The sequence below is a fragment of the Limanda limanda genome, chromosome 9, assembly GCF_963576545.1.
Source record: "Limanda limanda chromosome 9, fLimLim1.1, whole genome shotgun sequence".
NCBI lineage: Eukaryota > Metazoa > Chordata > Actinopteri > Pleuronectiformes > Pleuronectidae > Limanda > Limanda limanda.
In genome coordinates, this window is record NC_083644.1 from 15,909,335 (window position 1) to 15,928,243 (window position 18,909).

The 18,909-nt window shown below is 41.0% G+C and overlaps 1 protein-coding gene across 1 annotated transcript in view; it reads left to right on the forward strand.

Annotated features, from left to right (window-relative positions):
* The first annotated feature begins 4,213 nt into the window (after positions 1–4,213).
* Positions 4,214–18,909, forward strand: part of faf1 (Fas (TNFRSF6) associated factor 1) — a 59,871-nt gene continuing 45,175 nt past the window's right edge. The window contains exons 1-6 of the mRNA XM_061077877.1: positions 4,214–4,499; positions 7,049–7,117; positions 11,186–11,232; positions 12,826–13,142; positions 13,261–13,352; positions 13,955–14,046. Of these exons, the coding sequence (XP_060933860.1) occupies positions 4,440–4,499; positions 7,049–7,117; positions 11,186–11,232; positions 12,826–13,142; positions 13,261–13,352; positions 13,955–14,046 (677 nt within the window). The 5' untranslated portion in view covers positions 4,214–4,439. The remainder of the gene's footprint in view (positions 4,500–7,048; positions 7,118–11,185; positions 11,233–12,825; positions 13,143–13,260; positions 13,353–13,954; positions 14,047–18,909) is intronic.

Here is an 18,909-nt window from a genome sequence, read left to right on the forward strand (position 1 = left end):
CGTCACTCGCATACATCAACAACCCTTCACTTCCTCATTGCCCCCCCGATCCCCAACACAACCAGCCAATGAGGGCCTGACATTCCCAACAAACCCATCCTATTGGTCCTAACATCCTAACAGTCACATGTCCCACCCGACCACCTTCACTGACCCTCAGGATATCGGAACGCTCCTTCAACACAGTGTTTTACTGAACATACGTCAAATCATACGCATAAACATAAACCCAGTCCGTACCAATATATTTGATTTTCTGTTTGCGTCTCTGGGAGTGAAGTCATGTAGCCTATGCGACAATTAAGTTGAATCACCTCGTTTCGTGCCATAATAAACAAGATCCCTACTATTGTCAATACCGGGCTGCCTCACAGAACAGCTTTTTGTAAAACCACTCCTTGCTTCTCTAATGCTGTAAACAACAGGTACAATGTTCATAAAACATGTTGAAAAGTTACATTTATAAACAATGTAGATCATAAGTAGTACGTTTTTCCATTAGTGTTAACAGTTAAATATGATGTTTATGTTAAGTGAATTCAAGAAAGACTGTCATTCTTTTATTTTTTATAAAAACAAGTATTTATGTTAAGTGAAGTCAAGAAAGACTGTCTTTATTTTATTTTTATAAAAACATTTATTTTTTCAGTAGCACTAGTTTCACTTAAGTCAACGCAAAGGCTTTTCCTAAATGCATGTAAAGGGTCCAGAATACAGTAAACTAGATGATTGCAGGCAACATCTCTGGAATCTGTCTCACAGTGAGAGCATGTAGAATCACTTGAACATGTTTGCATGTGCACATTGAAAAAAAATCATTGTCTCTTATTTTATGTCCTCCTCTGTGCAGATCGACCATGATGTCATTGTACTCATGGATGATGCAACTCTGGAAAATGACATCCCTTCCTACGGGGACCGAATTGCTGTCTTCAATTTCTGCAGAAGTAAAAAGTCCCTCCCCAAACGAAAGCAAGGGCTTTTGGAGAGACTTTGTGAGAAAATGAGTCAGAAAGGAAAGCATGAAGGAGAAGACATTGCATGAAGACACAAGAACAACAGACACAAAGAAGCTAAAAACTACACAAAATGTAGAGATAGGATGGATTCATGATGATGGTAAAGGAGCCAAACAGGTGAGGACAAAACAGGGCGGTGGCACTAGAAAGATACAGTTGCCAACTATCTTGTGACACCAACTTGTTGCAGACATATAGGTTGGGATTTTACCATGTTGTTGCTATAACAAAGAAAAATGTTTATTTTCATGACATTTTATTGTGAATAAAATGTTACTTCTACCACAGTTGTTGTTTTTTTCCAGATAACAGGGCTGTGACATTATGTGGCACCCTGGATAATGCATTGGTATTATTTATGTTATTAACTGGGCCACCCCCTTAATTTTTCCAACTTTTGAATAGAGGAGGCCAGGTAACACGTGGGGAATTAGCGGTGCTGAAAGTAGTGAGAGGATAAGCACGTGCGTCAGGACGCACATTACGCACAGGTCATGAATCTACTCAAATCAATGACACACAAAAAAATGCCCTGGGACTTTTTGTTGCTAGGTTTGACACCCTTATTTCAATGCAAAATGATTGCATGATTTATGTTTATTAAAAAAACATAAAGAGAAACAAAAAGCGGTGTCACCACTGTCTTTACTGGGCGTCTGCATCTGCATCACCTGCAATGAAGGGAGATTGATTAGTGAAATTGAACGGGATACATTGTGCAATGTGGAGAAAAAAATAGAAATTCCCCTTACCTGCATCCTGGGAGAGAATTATTGGGACCGAGATGGAGGGACGGTTGAACTGCGCCTCGGCAAGTGCCAGCTGTCTCCAGTGCAGCTCCAACTTCTGGCGTTTGATATGCACCATCTCCTCCTGGAGGGCAGTCTGTCTCTCCAGTTGGCCCTCTATCCCCACAGGTTCAATAGTGGGTGTCAGGCAAAGTGAATATCTTACCTAAAATTTCTAAAATGTTTTTACATCAATAACATGCACCAAAAACGGACAATCAATGGATAAACAGTCGCTCATCAAGTTAATTTTCCCTTTGCTTTCCCTGCCGAATCAAAGGTTTGTGGCCCTTTATTGGTACATTTTTGACAAGAAAACTTATAGGTTGTGTTTACACATATCAAGTTTATTAAAATCGTATATCCTGTATAAAACAAAAGAAAATAAGTACTTTCACATTATATGACTGGAAAAAACTTGTCTCTTAAAGGGACTCTTACCTTTGTTGCATTTGAGAATTACAGCACATTCAAATCATCCCGCCTTCCTCCAATGCTCCACCCCCTCGTTCCCATCCGCTGTGTTTTTTTGAAGAAACTTTATTTACCAGCAGCCTTACAACCTACTGCCTCCGCGCACGCACGTGAGTTTTTGTTTACCAAAGCAATGGATTCGGATTCAGAAGCACCGGTAAGTTATATACATTTACATTCACATATTCGCCTTGATGACGCGGGCCCGAATGCGCCACAAGAAGCAGACGGAAAACCTGCATGTCCATGCAGCAAACAGATAGGTCTGTCGGCCAATAAGGTCCTTCGGTCCGAAGAATTTTATTGGTTGAAGTTTTCACTAAATATTATGAGAGTGAAATAATTGTTTGTTTTTACTCCTGGTGGGTCTGTCTTGCATTTTAGAGTGTCATTACCTTATTAATACCAATTTAACCTTATCCAAAAAAAGTGTAAAAATTCAACAAAGGTAAGAGTCCCTTTAACATGATGTACAGATCAGCCGCAGCAAGTGGATCTGCAGGAGCATCCCACCCATTCTCCTCCATCAGGAGACAGCACAGTTCAAAAAGGGTTTCATCACAAGGAAACTCGCCTTTGGGAATGCACTCTTCCATACACACAGTGACCTCCTCCAGGTTTGAGTCTATCCTCAGCACTGTGCAGCTCTGGGAATGAATACATCACAACTGGCCGACCCGATGCCATGTCACCACTTGATCTTGGTCTGATTTTGTGTGAATTCCAGGTGGTGACAACTTTGTCAAGTTCATCCTGCATAGAAAGAAGCACAGTACATACAGAAATGTGAAATAGGTTTTGCAACACTTAACTGTTGCCTGTCTATACTGAGGCCTAGGTTGATGTGTTGTATTGTATATGGAGGGGTAGAAAATGCCAAAATCAAAAATAAATTATTTAACGAATAATTACAAACAACAACAACTACTACAATTCCAATACAACCTACAGCAACTTCATTTCAGAGGTTGAGGAAAGATTTTTACCTGAACAAGATTCATGAAACAGAACTGGATAGACTTTTGTCCAAAAAGTATCCTGTGAAATGACAATCATCCTGGAAAGTTTTAAATAAGTTCATCCAGAACTGCACACTCTGTTTGCGAAGGGTACCCCACCATCCTTCAATGCGCTTGTTTGCTTCATAAAGGAAACTCTTCTCTCCTGCAAAACTGTCTAGATGGTTTCTCCGCAAAAACATCTGCATTTCTTCACAACACAAACATTTTCTGTTCCCCTGTCTGCACGAATCCTCTCTGGACATCCACCTATGCTAGCAGTAGCACAATCATTTAAGCTATCAAACATGCAACGAGTTAACGAGCTTGTAACATACATCATATCTGCAGCCATTTCTTCGTTTTTGCAAACACCAAGCACCAAACCAACACATATCTTCTTCACTCACCTTCTGCTCTTCCATGAATGAAATGGCTTCCTCGGGGACCCTTCGAGCACGCAAAAACTCACTGAGGTCCGACATTTTCAGTCCGAGGGAAAGTAGCCTATGTTGTCAGAATTCTGAGATTAAAGTCAGAATTCTGAGTTTAAAGTCAGAATTCTGAGTTTAAACTCAGAACTCACTTATTTTTTCCACAGTGGCCCTAATCCTCTTCCGTAGCATGTCAACCCCCAATGGTCCAAATTAGTTTTGTGCTGTTTGGGCAATATTCACCATTTACCACATGGGCCACTTTAGGTTCACTTCCAGATTACACTTTAACTAGAGCACCGCATGTTTGCCAAACGGGCCCATATTTGTTTAGGGATATTTGGGTGCCCCTTTAAGCTCACATCTATTTTGCCCAGGCCAGAGTTGCCACACCATTGCCTGTAGTTCCCCGCATCACTGTCCTATCTGAGTCTCACGTCCTCGTCGCCTCCAGTTTTTCAACAGCTGCGGCCGCTTTACGACAGTCGTAAAGCGATGGACTAACAATAATGGTACGAGATAACTGAGCAGTGCTGCGTTACTTGACGCATTCTTGTCCGCCTGAAGCTGTTAAATCTCGACAAAGTTCAACCCCTCTGGTTCGCCCACTTCTCAGTCGTCCACACGTCTGAGCCAAAGAGTTCTATCCGTATCCAGTGTCCCTCTGTGAGGCGAGAGAGCGACGAGAGCCAGTGGGAGAAGAATTGCTTTTAGCCAGTCATTGCCATGGCCTCCGAGAGCGGCGAGAGCAACATGGACAGAGAGATGATTCTGGCCGACTTTCAGGTGTGTCTCCTTTGTGTGTCCCACATGTCGTGTTCAGCGGTCAGTGAATGTGTCCGCTGCTGTGGACGGAACCCCGAGACGGTGTCAACAACTGTGCCCGAGAGCTGACCGTACACAGCCGAGCCGAGCCGAGCTAGCTCCCCGGGCTAACTCACTGACAGCTTGCTAACTGACTCTCAGGGCAGTCATTAGCTGAAAGCTCGCTCGCCGGGTGACGCTGGCCCTCAGCTGTCGGTGTAAACAGAGGCATGATGTGTGTGCAGCTGGGTTTCCACGTGTGCTCTCTCCTCAGATAACTGTGATGTAAAGGGGATCCACTGCGCTCATGTTAGCTGTCAACTTGTTTACACCTTGCCTGTTGTTGTTGTTGTTTTTCAATCCCCGTCACAAACGGTGTCGCTCCATGATAACACGTTTTTAACCCAGACGTGCATGCACCAAAGTGTGTTTTGATAGTGGGGGGAAAGCCAGGACACCAACAATGTCAGTAAAGTCCTGCATTCTTGCTCTGGGTCGTAGACTGAGTGTGGATGTGAAATATATTCCCGTGACGACAGGCCACAATACATTTGTTGTTAAATTAGCACATTTAAGCTTCAGTGTGTAGAATCTGGTGGAGAAGTTGCTTCTGAATACAACTCACCTCACAATCCCCTTCCAAACATGAAACAGAACTCATGGTAGCCTTCAGTTGTCATAAAAACTCAAACGGTGTTTTGCTTGTCCAGTGTGGGCTACTGTAAACAAACATGGCGGCCTTCTTAGAGAGGGTCAGGTCCCAGTGTAAATATTAGGTATCTAAATATAAAGGGCCCATTCTAGGGTAAAGAAAACAACAATTTGTACAATTTAGATGAAACACACTAGTGAAAACATAACTAGTATTATTTGATATTCAATTTCTGCCAATGGATCCCTTTCAACTAAATCTTCCACACTGGCCCTTTAAAACCTCCACTTAATTACACCCTGCATTGTCAGTTCACGAGGCTCAAATTTAGATTCAGAACTATATTTACAACTCATTGGAAACATTTTGGGGCTAAATTCCTGAAGGAGATGCTACACACTTTATAATATTGTGAGCTGCGTGCACTATATTGTCTCATTCGTCAGGATACAACTTGGAATTTTTGTAATGGTTTAGCTTGTCATGCTCGCTACATCTGCAGTGAGTGTCGTGTCTTTGCGATTGTGTTGACACATGAGATCAGATACTGTGGGATGAAAAGTACTTTGTCTTGAAGTGGACGTCTGGTTAAGTGAGTCACTGGTATTTTTATAGGTATGCCCTATGAGGTGGATCAAAAGCACACAACCAAAACTTAATTAAAGCTATCTGTGATTTCTCCTAAACCATCACAGTGACTAAAGTACCCTTACATGGCCTTTAATTTGTTAGGTGAGCCACCTAGTTAGTTATTTTTTGCTTAAACTGCCTATAAAACACCTGAAAACATACAGCATGTAGTAGAAGACACAACTAAGAAACAAATAAGCAAGACATACAGATAAAGAGGTAGATCAATAAATACAGATCAATGGACCTGTGTTGAAAGAAATGGGTACCATTTTAATGTTTCCATTTTGTAGGCAGTTAAAGTCATTACTTTAAAGATAACAACTTAAAGAATGATATACAATCTACATAATGCTCCTGGTTTTGTGAATCACATTTTGCTCAAAGGCGACATGAGTATGATACTGCTCTATTTTACGAAAAAGAGATTGCAACAGATCAAAGACAGCAACAGCGTTGATTCTGTCAAATTGTAACACACAATGATTCTCTTGGTTGTTTGTCTGTGGCCCTCTACAGCTCAGGAAAACCAGTGGAACAGGAGCAAGTCTCTAAAAATACCAGTGACTCAACCACTCTGTGTTCTCCCTGGAAATCTACCCACAGTCCATCTGATAATATTAGCAAAGCAGAAATAAATCCTCTCTAAATTCATTAATCTGCTTTGGAACCGGTGCCACTAAATATTGTCCTGACAAGTTGGGATCCGGATAGCAGGAGATGGAGCTCAGCTGCTCTGCGCAACATTTCAACTTGTTTTGTGTATGAATGTGGGATAACAGTTTTCAACACTGTTGTCAATGCCCAATTAATGTTCAATTTATTCTCATGCTGGTTTTGTGTTTTGATACCTGGGATCACATGTTTTCATTTAGTGTCAGTTACACTAACAAAAGGACGAGTTCAAAAATTGACATGATGCCATTGGCTTTGGATCCTTTGCCCTTTTTTGCCCTCCAAGAAGAATACAAAGAAGCTCAATCTACTGAATGCTGTAATTAACGCTATTATTTGAATTGGTCCTGCTTTTGCAATAATTTTATATTGCAGAGAACCGATAGTTGAAACTGTTACGCAAGAGTTATTATGGTTATCACTGTTATGGGTAGTAGCATAGTGATAAATGTTGAAATGTTATTGTTGGTTTTATTCTTTTGTGGTGAAATGTATCTTTTCCATGCTGATCAAAATCTCATACAGTGCACCTTTCTGTAGTAATTAAGTTTCATTTCTTGTCTTCCTATCACAGGCATGCACTGGAATCGACAACATCGCCGAGGCAATCACTCTGCTAGAGCTTAATAACTGGGATTTAGTGGTAAGTTTGTTATCTGTAGGCTTTGGACCTGGCTCTTTAACAGACAGGCTTAGTCCAGCTAGAGTGCAAGTTCAAGAGGGTACTGGACATTCAATAACATACACTGTGTTTCTTTGTACTGGCAAAATTAACTGGTGTGTTTAATGAAACAGGCAGCATCTTCACACAACTATCTTTCTACTGCAGTGACTAAGTTCATGTAGAATTTGATAGACTATGAGAAAGTATGAGTCCCGCCAAGTGTGTATGACATCCTGATGAGTCTGTAAAACAAGCAGCCCGTTTCAGCGAAGTGCATACTGTAAGAGGTCAGTCTATAATTAGACGGATGCTGGCAGAAGCCCAAAGCAGCAGCAGCAGCAGCATCAGCAGCAGTCCAAGCAGTGACAGGGCAGATGGTGTGGCCTGGACTCACCGCACCTGTAAATCTGATGACTTGCAGTTCCTTTGCAGTAGCTTGTAGTTTTTGTAAACATTGACAAAACAAATCTGCTGCCCTGTGTGCGAGTGTATGCTGTGTGTGGGTGGGGAGTGGAATGGTAGGGTCTAAAAACAATAGACACATTCATTGATTGTAACATTTATCACTTTAGCTCTTTACCAATTAATTAATGCGGCATATTATTCTAGGTGGGGTGGACAAGGTAAAAATATGCAAAGCATAAGTAACAAAGAAGAACCTCTGATAACACTTCAGCAGTATAATAAACTCCTCTGTCTAGTCCGTAAGTCATTTGTTTGCCACAATATGGCTAAATACATGTCAGTACACACTATGCTATTCTAGCTTTTATTATCAGCAGTCTCAATGAACACATTTGTCGTCTTTAGTGTGAATTATTGTTGTATTTTAATCTGGATAAGAACCAACTCTTAACTTCTTACATAAATGTTTAGAGTGAGGGTTTTATACTTTTCTCTTAGTAAGAAAAGAACAAGAACTGTTACAGATAAAAACAGTAGTCTCTTTGTGACATTCAATGTCCCCATAAAGCTGTCACAGCAGGTTAGCTGTATGATACCAATATCCAGAAACTGAAGAAGCTAAATAGAATTCAACCAATCATTATTTTAGTGTGTACGCCCCTGCTGTGATATGTGAGAATGTTATTTATGAAGAAGTCTGATCTTCCTTTTTTAAATGTAAATATAATACTTTACATTGATAGTCAATTGAAGCAATGGGATAGAAACCATGAAACCACAGTTTAATACACACAACAACAAAATCGATAAATGAAGTCTACAGTCACAAGACTCCAGTCCAGGACACTGGACTCTGTTTTGTCCTGATAACCACCATCACACACCAGGTCAACACATGTGGCTGCAGATAATGACTGCATGCTACATTTTGAGGTCCCAACTAAAATCGTTGATTATAGTGGCCATGTCATTACTTAATTTTTACCTTAATATTTCTCAAACTTTTCTGAACAATTCTTGCAAAATCACAATTATCATTATCTTGTTGAAGATATGAATCCAGTATCTCATTGGTTACAGAGTATGAACACTGGATGTGAGCTTAAAGGGGCACCCAATTACACTTGGAAGAATTCCTCCTCATCACTGACTACAACCATGTCAAACTGTGTCTTAAGTGTCTCAAGACATTGATAATGGCATAAGATTACTGTGACTTTTCGTCAAACGCTATATTAGTGGTGTGTTGCAAAGTTCATCAACTCGCCGTTAAACACGAAATTGTTCTAACTTCAGTGTTCATGCTTCAGTCTCCCTCAAAATACATCTGTGTAACAACAGCCCCCCCCGAAGAAATGAATATGGTTTTAAGGATTGGGCGTAGCAAGATAACTGACTAGCGCCCCCTAAAGTGCAGCCCCGGCACTACGGTTGTCTGATATGTACAAAAATCTATAAGGACATTTGTCTTATCATGACAAACAAATAAATCTGATGAACTTGTCCTTGGGCTTTCATTAGATCAACTTCAAATTCCGTGAGTGTCATCTCCACAAGATGGAGATATAAACTACCTCGGTATATATGATTTCATCACACGGTGTGAGCGTGGCGTGGTGTGACATTTTGATGATTCGCCAAAAAAGAGGGATTTATTGTAACTCCTCTGTGCTTTGTTCTTTCAGCTTCAAACCTCATTCACACATTCACAGTCCCGCCCTGATCAGATCCATGTGTCAATATTGACTCATCATTACAGCGCCACCTGCTGGCTACAGGAAGTGACATGTTTTAAACTTTGATGAACTGCTCTTGGCTGCTTTACAATGTAAAGCTCAAATGAGCTGTTTATATGAAAGAACACTTCAAAGGATTCATTGCAAATAATGACAGTTTGCTTTAATGTCACAGTGTCAGTGATGTTAGATTCCTATGAAGACTTAGATGCAAAGGTGAAAGATTTATGCGATCTGAAGAGAGAAAAGATTTTTATTTGACATGAACGGAGCTATTATTCTAGTATAGTAATAGAGATAGCACCACCTATTGCCAAAAGAAGGTAAGCCTCGTTTTAAAACTAAATTCGATTTAGATAACATTTTCACTATGGGGTCTAGCTTGATGGCGTGAACCGTAATGCGTGATTAGTGAGCGTGGTCCAGCGGTGCATGACGGACGCAGGAAGTGACCTGTTTATCCTTCCCGCGGTGCACAAAACGCATGCAACAAGGAGCCGTTTTGCCCGGTCCCTGTTCTCCCCGCGGCTGCTTCAGGTCCCGAGATATTCATATGGTTTTAAGGAATGGGCGTGGCAAAATAACTGACTAGCGCCCCCTAAAGGGCAGTCCCGGCACCACGATTGGCTGACATTTACAAAAATCGGTTGGGCCATTTTTGTCTTTATATTACAAACAAAAGTCTCTTGGATGGCGGCAGGAAGTGACATGTTTTATCCTTTGATGCACTGCTCCTGTCTGCTTTACAATATGCAGCTCAAAAGAGCTCAGTCAAGTCATAGGACCATCGTCAGAATTGTGACATTTCCTCAAACCATGTAAAAATCGAGGTGCGGCGAAGGTTCATCCTTCGACAAAGGAGACAATGTTGTCATAACTCCACTGTGCATTGTCCTATTACCATCAAACCTTTGTCTCATGATCAGAGTCCAAGCTTGAACAGCTCCATGTGTCAATATTTACTCAGCGTCATAGCGCCACCTACTGATTCGCCTTGAGACAGGAGGTACTTTGTAAATCCACTCTGCATTATCCAACCGACTCCGAACTACTGACCTATGATCACAATCCTGACCTGAACAGCTCTATATATTAATATTAGTGCAGGGTCATAGTGCCACCTACTGATCAGTGTGAAAATGAAGTTGTTGTAACATTGTCCAATCGACTTAAAATTGCCCAGGCTACATCAGAGCACCTACTTGAACAGATCTATTAGTCTGTATGTTATCATAGTGATGGCGCCGCCTACTGGCAACAGGAAGTAAGTTTTGTTTTTTTGTTTTCACTGTGTGATGTGCAATTAATAGGGTGGACCTTAATTAGCAATTAAGGATCGACATCGCGTGACGGACGCATGAAGTGAAGCTTTTATCCTTGACGCAGTGCGCAAAACGCATGCAACGCGGAGACGTGCGGTCGGTCATTGATTGCTCTCTCTCTCCACCCACCGCAACAGGCTTCAAAATGTGTGTGCTCAGGCCCGTCAGAGCTACAACATAGCCCTAGTTTTTTAATTGTGTTATGTTATATGGCACCATTTTTTTTTTATATGAAGCAGTATGTGGCAAATGTAGGACATATGCCTCGTCTTGATCAAGCACATGATGGATAAGTTGTTGGCATTAACCTTAAACAATAAATACATTTTAAAATTATGTTTCAACAGAATTGTTGATACACAGTTTATTGAGATATGTATTTGTATACACAAAATATGCTTGATACTGTTTGCGTGACTCTTTGAAGCTAAGGGTTATTAATACTGTTATAGTTTTTCTTTATAATTGAACTGTACATAGCAAAGTTGGCTAGTCTCAGTAGCAAAGAGCTGGTCATTGATGCAATGCAACTAAAAGTACATTGTATTAAAATGTGATGTATAATAATTCAATTTGTATTACAGGCAGCCATCAATGGAGTGATACCACAGGAGAATGGGATCTTACAAAGGTAAGAACCATGTAATCACATGTTTACAGTTAAACAGAGGACATGCATAATTTAACCGTACAACCCTGAACCAATGCTGCCTCTGATAATTCAGATTATTTATGACTTTTCAGCCCAGTTTGGTTCTTAAGGTTGTCAAATGATCATGTAACAAAAGTATGGGAGACTACCAAGTAGAAATATGAAGAGTGGAAGTGGGGACCTTACATGTGAAACACTTAGCAACATTCAAAGGCCACAGAAAACATGAAACCAAAGCCTGATAGTCTTTGCAGTTGAAAGTTGGAAATTGAACTCCTCACGTCAGTGTTGACCAGTAGATGTGAGCCTGCAGGTTCAGTGTCTGTTTCAACTCTTTCCTAACAGTGGGTTTACTTTGTGCATTACTTGAATTGGTCGGAAATTATTTGAACACATTGTCAATCACACGCTTCCATGATGAAATAACATTTTTGTGTAAACATGTCTATATACATAGCCAGCTAATAACACTAAATTATATGGTACTGAGTTGGAGGTTATTGCAACTGCTGTGGTTTCCATGCTGCTGTATAGGAGAGGAACAAGATAAAGTACACTGCAACTGCAATGAAGCTTTCTGCCAAGTATGGAGTTGAACAGTGTCTGAATAGAAACCGATTCTTTAAGAAGCTTTGTGCCCAGCTCTCCCCTCCAACGGTTAGTTGACACTCATGAATGCAGGGAGCTGATCTTAGCTCACTCAAACTGTAGATGTTCTGTTAAACCGCTTTATTTTGTGTACACGCTTGTGTGCGTGTGTACGCATGCATGTGCTTTAGTATGGCCCCGGCCATTGAGCCATGAGAATATTGCTGGTCTTTCCTTAGAGGCAAACATTGCTGTGAATGGAGGATAGCTGGCAGTGGAACCAGTAGCCAGCACATTTTTGAAGTGGCTGGCACTGGTAGGAGTGAGCTGGGGTTGCCCAGTAAACAGACTGATGCTGGACCTGAGCTCGGGGCAGTTGGAGGCCAATGCTCTTGTCTAAAGTACATTTCCTTCTGCCTTCAAGGCCATCTTTAGTAAGAAGAAAATGGAATATTTCAAAGAAGCTTGCCTTGTTGAACAGTAACAGAAATCCCTGTGGCCATCAAATAATTACCTGAAAGGACTTATATCCATAAAATGATATAAAATCGGACTCCTCTGGTAATGTCCCACCCTGTTGGCCCAGTGTGTGTGTGGAGTGTTTAGCAACTGTTGACAGTCGACCTACGCCTCAGGACAGTGGCCTCTCTAATGCAGTGGGCCAAATAAAATAAAGCCTTTGTTAAAAAGCCTGGATCTGGGACACAGCTCTTGTGATGCAGTTGGTGCATAAACTTCAAGGACCAAAGGTCACATTTTGTTCCGGGTCAAGACAAGAAAATACATTATTTACTGGAGAGGGAAAGACTCTGACTTCTGTCTTGTTAATGAGAACATCTTTTATGTGTCAATTGCTTTTTCTAACTTTCCTCTGTCCTTTCTTTGCTTTATTATCTCCATTGAAACATGACGATTTTTTTAGGTATTTTACAAATACTGAAAGTTCTATCATCTTTCAAATCTTTTTTTTTACTTCTGTGACAGTAACTTTTCCAGCGAGTCAAGCCAGGCCAACATGTTCGGACCTCCTAGTCAATCAGAAGCAGCCGATGCTGCAACAGCATCAACAGCAGCAGCAGCAGCAGCAGCAGCAGCAGCAGCAGCAGCAGCAGGAGGCGCAGCTCCTCCCCCCTCCTCTTCGTCCTCTTCCTCCTCTCCCCCGTCGTCCTCGGCTTCAGCTTTTTGCCCTTTCAACTCCTCCTCGCGACACATCGTAGAGCGTCAGCCCCGGATGCTCAACTTCAAGGTGGAGTACCGGCAGCGCACCGTAGACCTGGTACTGGAGGAAGGCAGCACAGTCGGTGAGTAATGCACACATACACAGACCGACAAACTATGTGTAACACTCATCATAATACACTACCTTTTGTGCTTAGATGTCAAGCTGAAATAGACATTTTCCTCTGCATAACTTTACAGGAGAAATCAAAAAAATCCTCGAGACAGAGCTTGGGGTTCCAGTGTCCAAAATGCAGCTGAAGGGATGGAAGAGTGGAGAAGTATCTGATAGTGTGAGTTAAAAGCCCTTAATAATATTCCTCACCAAACATAAAGCAGTGGACCACTAAGAAAAGAAAAACATCAATGGTGATCTTAGCTAAACTTTTTAAAGTGTTTATATTCTCTCTCTGTGTGGTTTTTGCAGTTTGATTAATCTAAAGAAATGTGATTATTTTAACATTTCAAATTTTACCTGCATTTATCCTAACATTTGCAATGTACAATGTGCCCTGCCTGTGCACAGTTAACATGTTACAGTGTTTGTTCCTATTCGGAGATTTAGAACTAATTCTTTGACGAATCTGAACATGGCAAACACAGGATGCATGATTTTATCTGGCTTTGCTCGGTGTATGAGGCAGTCTTGCTCACAGGCCTGTAAACTACTATCCTACAATCCAGTTAAACAATTTGATCTTCCTGAAAACAAATTCCCCAATTCTGCTCAAGTAATGCAGAGTAAGAAGCACTCGTAACATTGGGTAATAGAATATAGTTTCCATTCAGATGTCTTGAACAGAGATCTATCTAACAAATCATTACCTTCCCAGCTATCAAAATTTCCATTAAACTTCACCATTTTGAAGATGTTTATGTGTTTGTGTGTGAACAGACGGTGACGAGGAGTTTACACCTGCCCAAGAACAACAGCCTCTATGTCCTCACCCCAGACATCGCCCCTACTGCCAGCACCAGCAAAGACAGGTACTCAGCCTAGCACTCTCTTTAAGACACAAACTCTGGAGAATGTCCGCACAATGGGGTTCGGACTGTCACTGGAGTTTGCCTTTCATATATGAAGAACATACAGCAGGAGATTCTTCGGTCAGACATGTTTACAACAAATGAAAAATCTCCTAAACATTCAGGCGAGGGGTGGGTCAGCATGCAGGAGGCAGGACTCAAATTAAAAACTCAGCTGGGGACGTCACATTTTTTTGTTTGCAGCACATCGACACCGGCATCGAACCGTATCACCAAAGGATCTTGTGTCTCTTTTTATTTTAAGTTGACATCTTCTCTGGTGTCTTCTATATGTATGGCTCCTTTTTTTTCATCCTGAGATATTTGTATTATTTCCCCCCCCCCAGTTTTGTGTCTGTCACATGTCAGAAACATCATCAACGCATTCACTTGCTCACAGTAACTTCAAGATTCTGCTGTATATCTCTCATGGACACAATCAGACAAAATGTGTAGTGACTGACATTTGCGTTCTCACATACAGCCCCTCCGGATAGTTTCAGGAGAATACCCAGAGAATATCCAGAGTTCATTGCATGTCTGAAAGCAGCTTTTTTTCTTCCTTTTTTTTATATGTAATCTCACAGTAAACCCTTTTCCCTTTCTGCACGTACCTACACTAATAAATATTACTGGCACGGCCATAAGTGTAGTATGCACTAGTGAACACCAGGTGGCGATCTATATCCAGTTATGCAGAAGTTGCCAAGAGAATCCAACCAGCAAATGTCATTTTCATTGATATATTATGAGACATTTGACCTGCTGCTGCACATTCATTTTCTCACATCCATTGTGACATTTTGAGAGGAGTCTGCCGGCTCAATCTCTGTGTGTTGTGTAAATAATCATTTTCTCTCCCATCTTTGTATAATTAAGCCTGGCATTGTTGCTTGCTGAAGGTTGTTTTGCATATTATTCTTCTTTATTTCTTTCTTTGCACATCATATCCATTATTATTTGTGCCTTTCTGTTAAAACCCACCATCTGTCACATTATTGATAGTACCCAGTGACAGCAGAGGTTTTTTGAGAAGGCGTTATTAAGCCAGTGTTTGCCATCCAAAGGTTGTTCTGTTCATCTCGGTGAATGCGGGGCAGTATTAGCAACCTTTTCTAGTGAAATGTCAGGCAGCTCAATGTCGAGTCAGAGCGGTAATACAATCATAGGTGGCAGCTGAATGTGTGAGTGTACTTTCATCTGTGTCAGGAAAACATCCAAAGAAAGTCATATTCCTCCATTCATTTCACCGGCTTATTGTTGGCTGACCACAAACCTTTTTATTTTTAATTTGAAGATAAGGGAATTGGAAGAGTAGAAATAAATATGAGAGTGCTCATACTTCGGTGCATGAGCTATTTCATATTTGTGAGAAGACTTTGTTATTGTCAAGTTTGAGGTGTGTGTGTGTTTTGAGGAAGACGAGGGAGGATGTACTGTTCGACTCCTGTAGTTATTAAAGGAATGATTCATTCAAGAATCCTATGCTGCTTATAATTGATCAGCCTGACATTGAATCATATTATTTTATTTTATTTATTATTTTTAATTTTAAATCACAAGCAGGGTATTTAACAGTTGAGGTGATAAAAGTCATATTTCATGAGAAACTTTAGAGAATAAGAGGCAAACTACAGCCTTCTGCCTACTGTTCAAGTAAAGTGTGACCATTATGATCAACCTTTTAAAATTTAGACATCAGGGATGTCTGTAAAAAAGTCTTGACTGTCACTGTCTTACTTAGTAGTTATTTGGCAGCAACATGATTATTAAAGAGACAGTTGTCAATTAAAATCCCAAATAAAAGAAACAATCTTTCATTTTTAAAACCTGCTTCTGTTCAGCAATGTGAAATGTTGTTTCAAGTATTTTTTAGAATATAATTTCAGGATTGTCAGTTTAGCTATTAATCACTTAAGTTTAATTAATTAGCCTCTTATCAAAATTAATTAGATGGTTTGATGGTAACAGGTCTTTTTTTAAGGATTATTTTCTGTTGTACCGCTATCAGATACATGGCCTTGTTTAGTGAGAGTTGTTTATAGTCTCAATGGTCCACGTTTGTTTGTAATCAATAATAATTACACTGTAGCTCTCCTCATATTTCCTAGTATTCGCAGCCAAGCAAGCATTCGCATGTCACTAGCGCACTTGCAAAATAAGTCATTTGGCAGTTTGCCGCTTCGTCCGCTAGTCATGCTAAGTGGTAGTTATATTGTGTTGGCAGCTAATGGCCCACATCTCCCCAGTCATCCCTCCTCCCTCGCTCTCACTTCTCTGCCTCTCCTCATCTTGTCCTTGTGTGTTCACTCCCCCGCTAACCGCTGTCTTTTTAGCAGCACCATTGCCAAGTGTTATCGATATAATTTTGGGTGTCAGGAGCTCATTATTTTGTGTCAGCTATTTTCAGGCGAGGCTGAATAGAGTGGGTCGGCTCCAGTGTGTACGCTCATGCATTTGTGTATGAGTGTGTGTGTGTTCACGGTGACCCTGCTGTCATACTGGGAGACGATAGGTGACATATCACAGAACATGAGGGGGGAAAAGTCCCCTGTAGCGGGACCAGACAAGCTGTTAGCCTGCAGAAAAAATAAACTGTGGTCACACCGTATATCCACAGTACATGCTATGAACATGCAGTGTGTGCTAATTTGTTGCACTAGGCAGAGCTCAGCGCCAGTAAAGGCCACAACCTAAAGTTTGCAGGTTGGGAAGTACACATTATCAACACCATATCAACTGCGTTATGATGAAGTTAATCATCTGATCTGGAACCTCTACATACTGATGAACCAAATTATCTTGCGTAATATTACAGCCATAATAGTAAAAGTTGTCAAATTTATATGTCACCAAAGTAGTTTTAATTTTACAGTATTTTAACTTTAAAATACTCTTCTCAAAAATACTTTTTTATACTTTGTTCTGTTTCATAGAATTTGTAAATGTCCAACTTGTACATTGATACTACCCCTAGCAGGGGCAGTATCAATAGACAGTCTGCATGACTATGCATTGATTGTAACTCAGTTTTATTTAACAATTTTAGAGATTATAGGGGTTTTCATTTTTAGATGTTAAATGACTGGAAGATGACTGTCATTCTGTATTATGACACCAAGATTATCATCTAACATGGAAGGAAAATGTGGATATACTTTTTTATTTTTCTCAGTAAAAGAGCTCTGGCTACTGCTGCTATTGTCCAACAATTTACCAAAACTCCCATCTTTAATTTTGAATTGGGTCCAATGAAACGATCCCTTTCTTCTCAACCTTAATAGCCAGTTTGTAGCTGTATCGTGAAACAAGCATGATCCAAATAACTTTTAATTTCACAATGTTTATCTGGTTCAAATTGTTGCTGAGTAAAAATGCAAATGTGCCATAAATGGTAATATCCCTGGCAATTACTTTGTGGAGCTTGGCTCTTGCAGCACACACACACACACACACACACACCTAAACCAAACCGACTGATTAAATAGTGCTGCTCTGTCATTATGATCCTGCTGAGTAAACTTCTCCTAGTTTTCTTGTTTGATTAGAAATAAATCTTCGAGCTTGGGGAGATTTTCCTCCGAGCACCGATCCATCTCACGTAGTTATTTAGTTAGCGATGTGACTTGCAGTTATAGGACTGCGGTGTTAAAGCCCAGTCTGAAGAAGGTTTTTTCTCTGTGGCTATGTCGATGTCTGCTTGTGAATACAAGAGGGTGTTGAGGAGGAGCTAATCTCCTGCATAAATGATGATGACCTGATGAATATTTCAATGGAATCGGTTCCCTTCCTCGTTTATTCTTCGCTTCGGCTCTAGGCAAGCATGTTTGCCAATGAAAGGTTATTTTAATTTGAACTCTCCCAAAGAAATTTCAAATTGCAAAAATGATTCATTAGGATTTCTGTGTTTTTTATCGCGGCCTCCTATCCACCCTGCACCTCTCTCCCTCTGTGTGTCAGCTGTGCAATAGCAGACACACAGATGCTTCAGGGAGCATGCTAACTGGTTAGCTTAAGCAACCCTGTTGGGAAGTATGTCATGGTTATCATGCTGATTAACTTTGGGACGAGATGGCTGACCGAAACCGAGCCGAGCGGTTTCGCATCCTCCTGCTCTGTTGTGGATGCAAAATGTGGAGGAGGTAAGGTGTGTGTGTGCTTCATGACCTTGTCTGTATGTAGACGATCCAAAGCGATAAGTTAGAATCTCCTCTCCTGTGTGTGTTTGTGTGTCTGCAGTTAAAACTTGCATTATGGCAATAAGAATACAAGGGTGTGTGTGTTAGACTGCCGAGAATGTGTGTGGGTATTTGTGTTTTACAGGCACGTCGCATTGTGTGTGCACATGAGTCCCTGTGTCTGGCAGTGCTAGTTTAATAAGAGTCTGCTCTGTGCCATGGGGACTTGCTGCTTAGGCGATAGGCTTACCTCAGAATGAAACCAATCTGTTTAGCCTGCTCTTCTCCCCCTGCAAAACGCTCCATTTCCTCCGTCCATAAAGTTAAATGACATTTCCCTCCCAGCACCCTTATGCCATGTCAAGTACCTCCAGAGATGTCGCAGGCCGACCTTGATGTCACAGTGTGTGCGTGCTGAGTGAGAAAGAGACCTCTGAAGGCAGAGGCAAACACTGAGATATACACATGTCAACCCTGCACCGCTTCAGGGGCCTGCTTTTATCGGAAGACAGCAGCTTTGACAGCATCAGTCCAGACAGGGATATTACACTGGAAACATGGGGTGCTTTGTTTATATGTCAACTAGAAGGCCTCATCAGACAGATGGGAAATTACTCACTGTGTATGGCAGATTTTTCTGAATTCA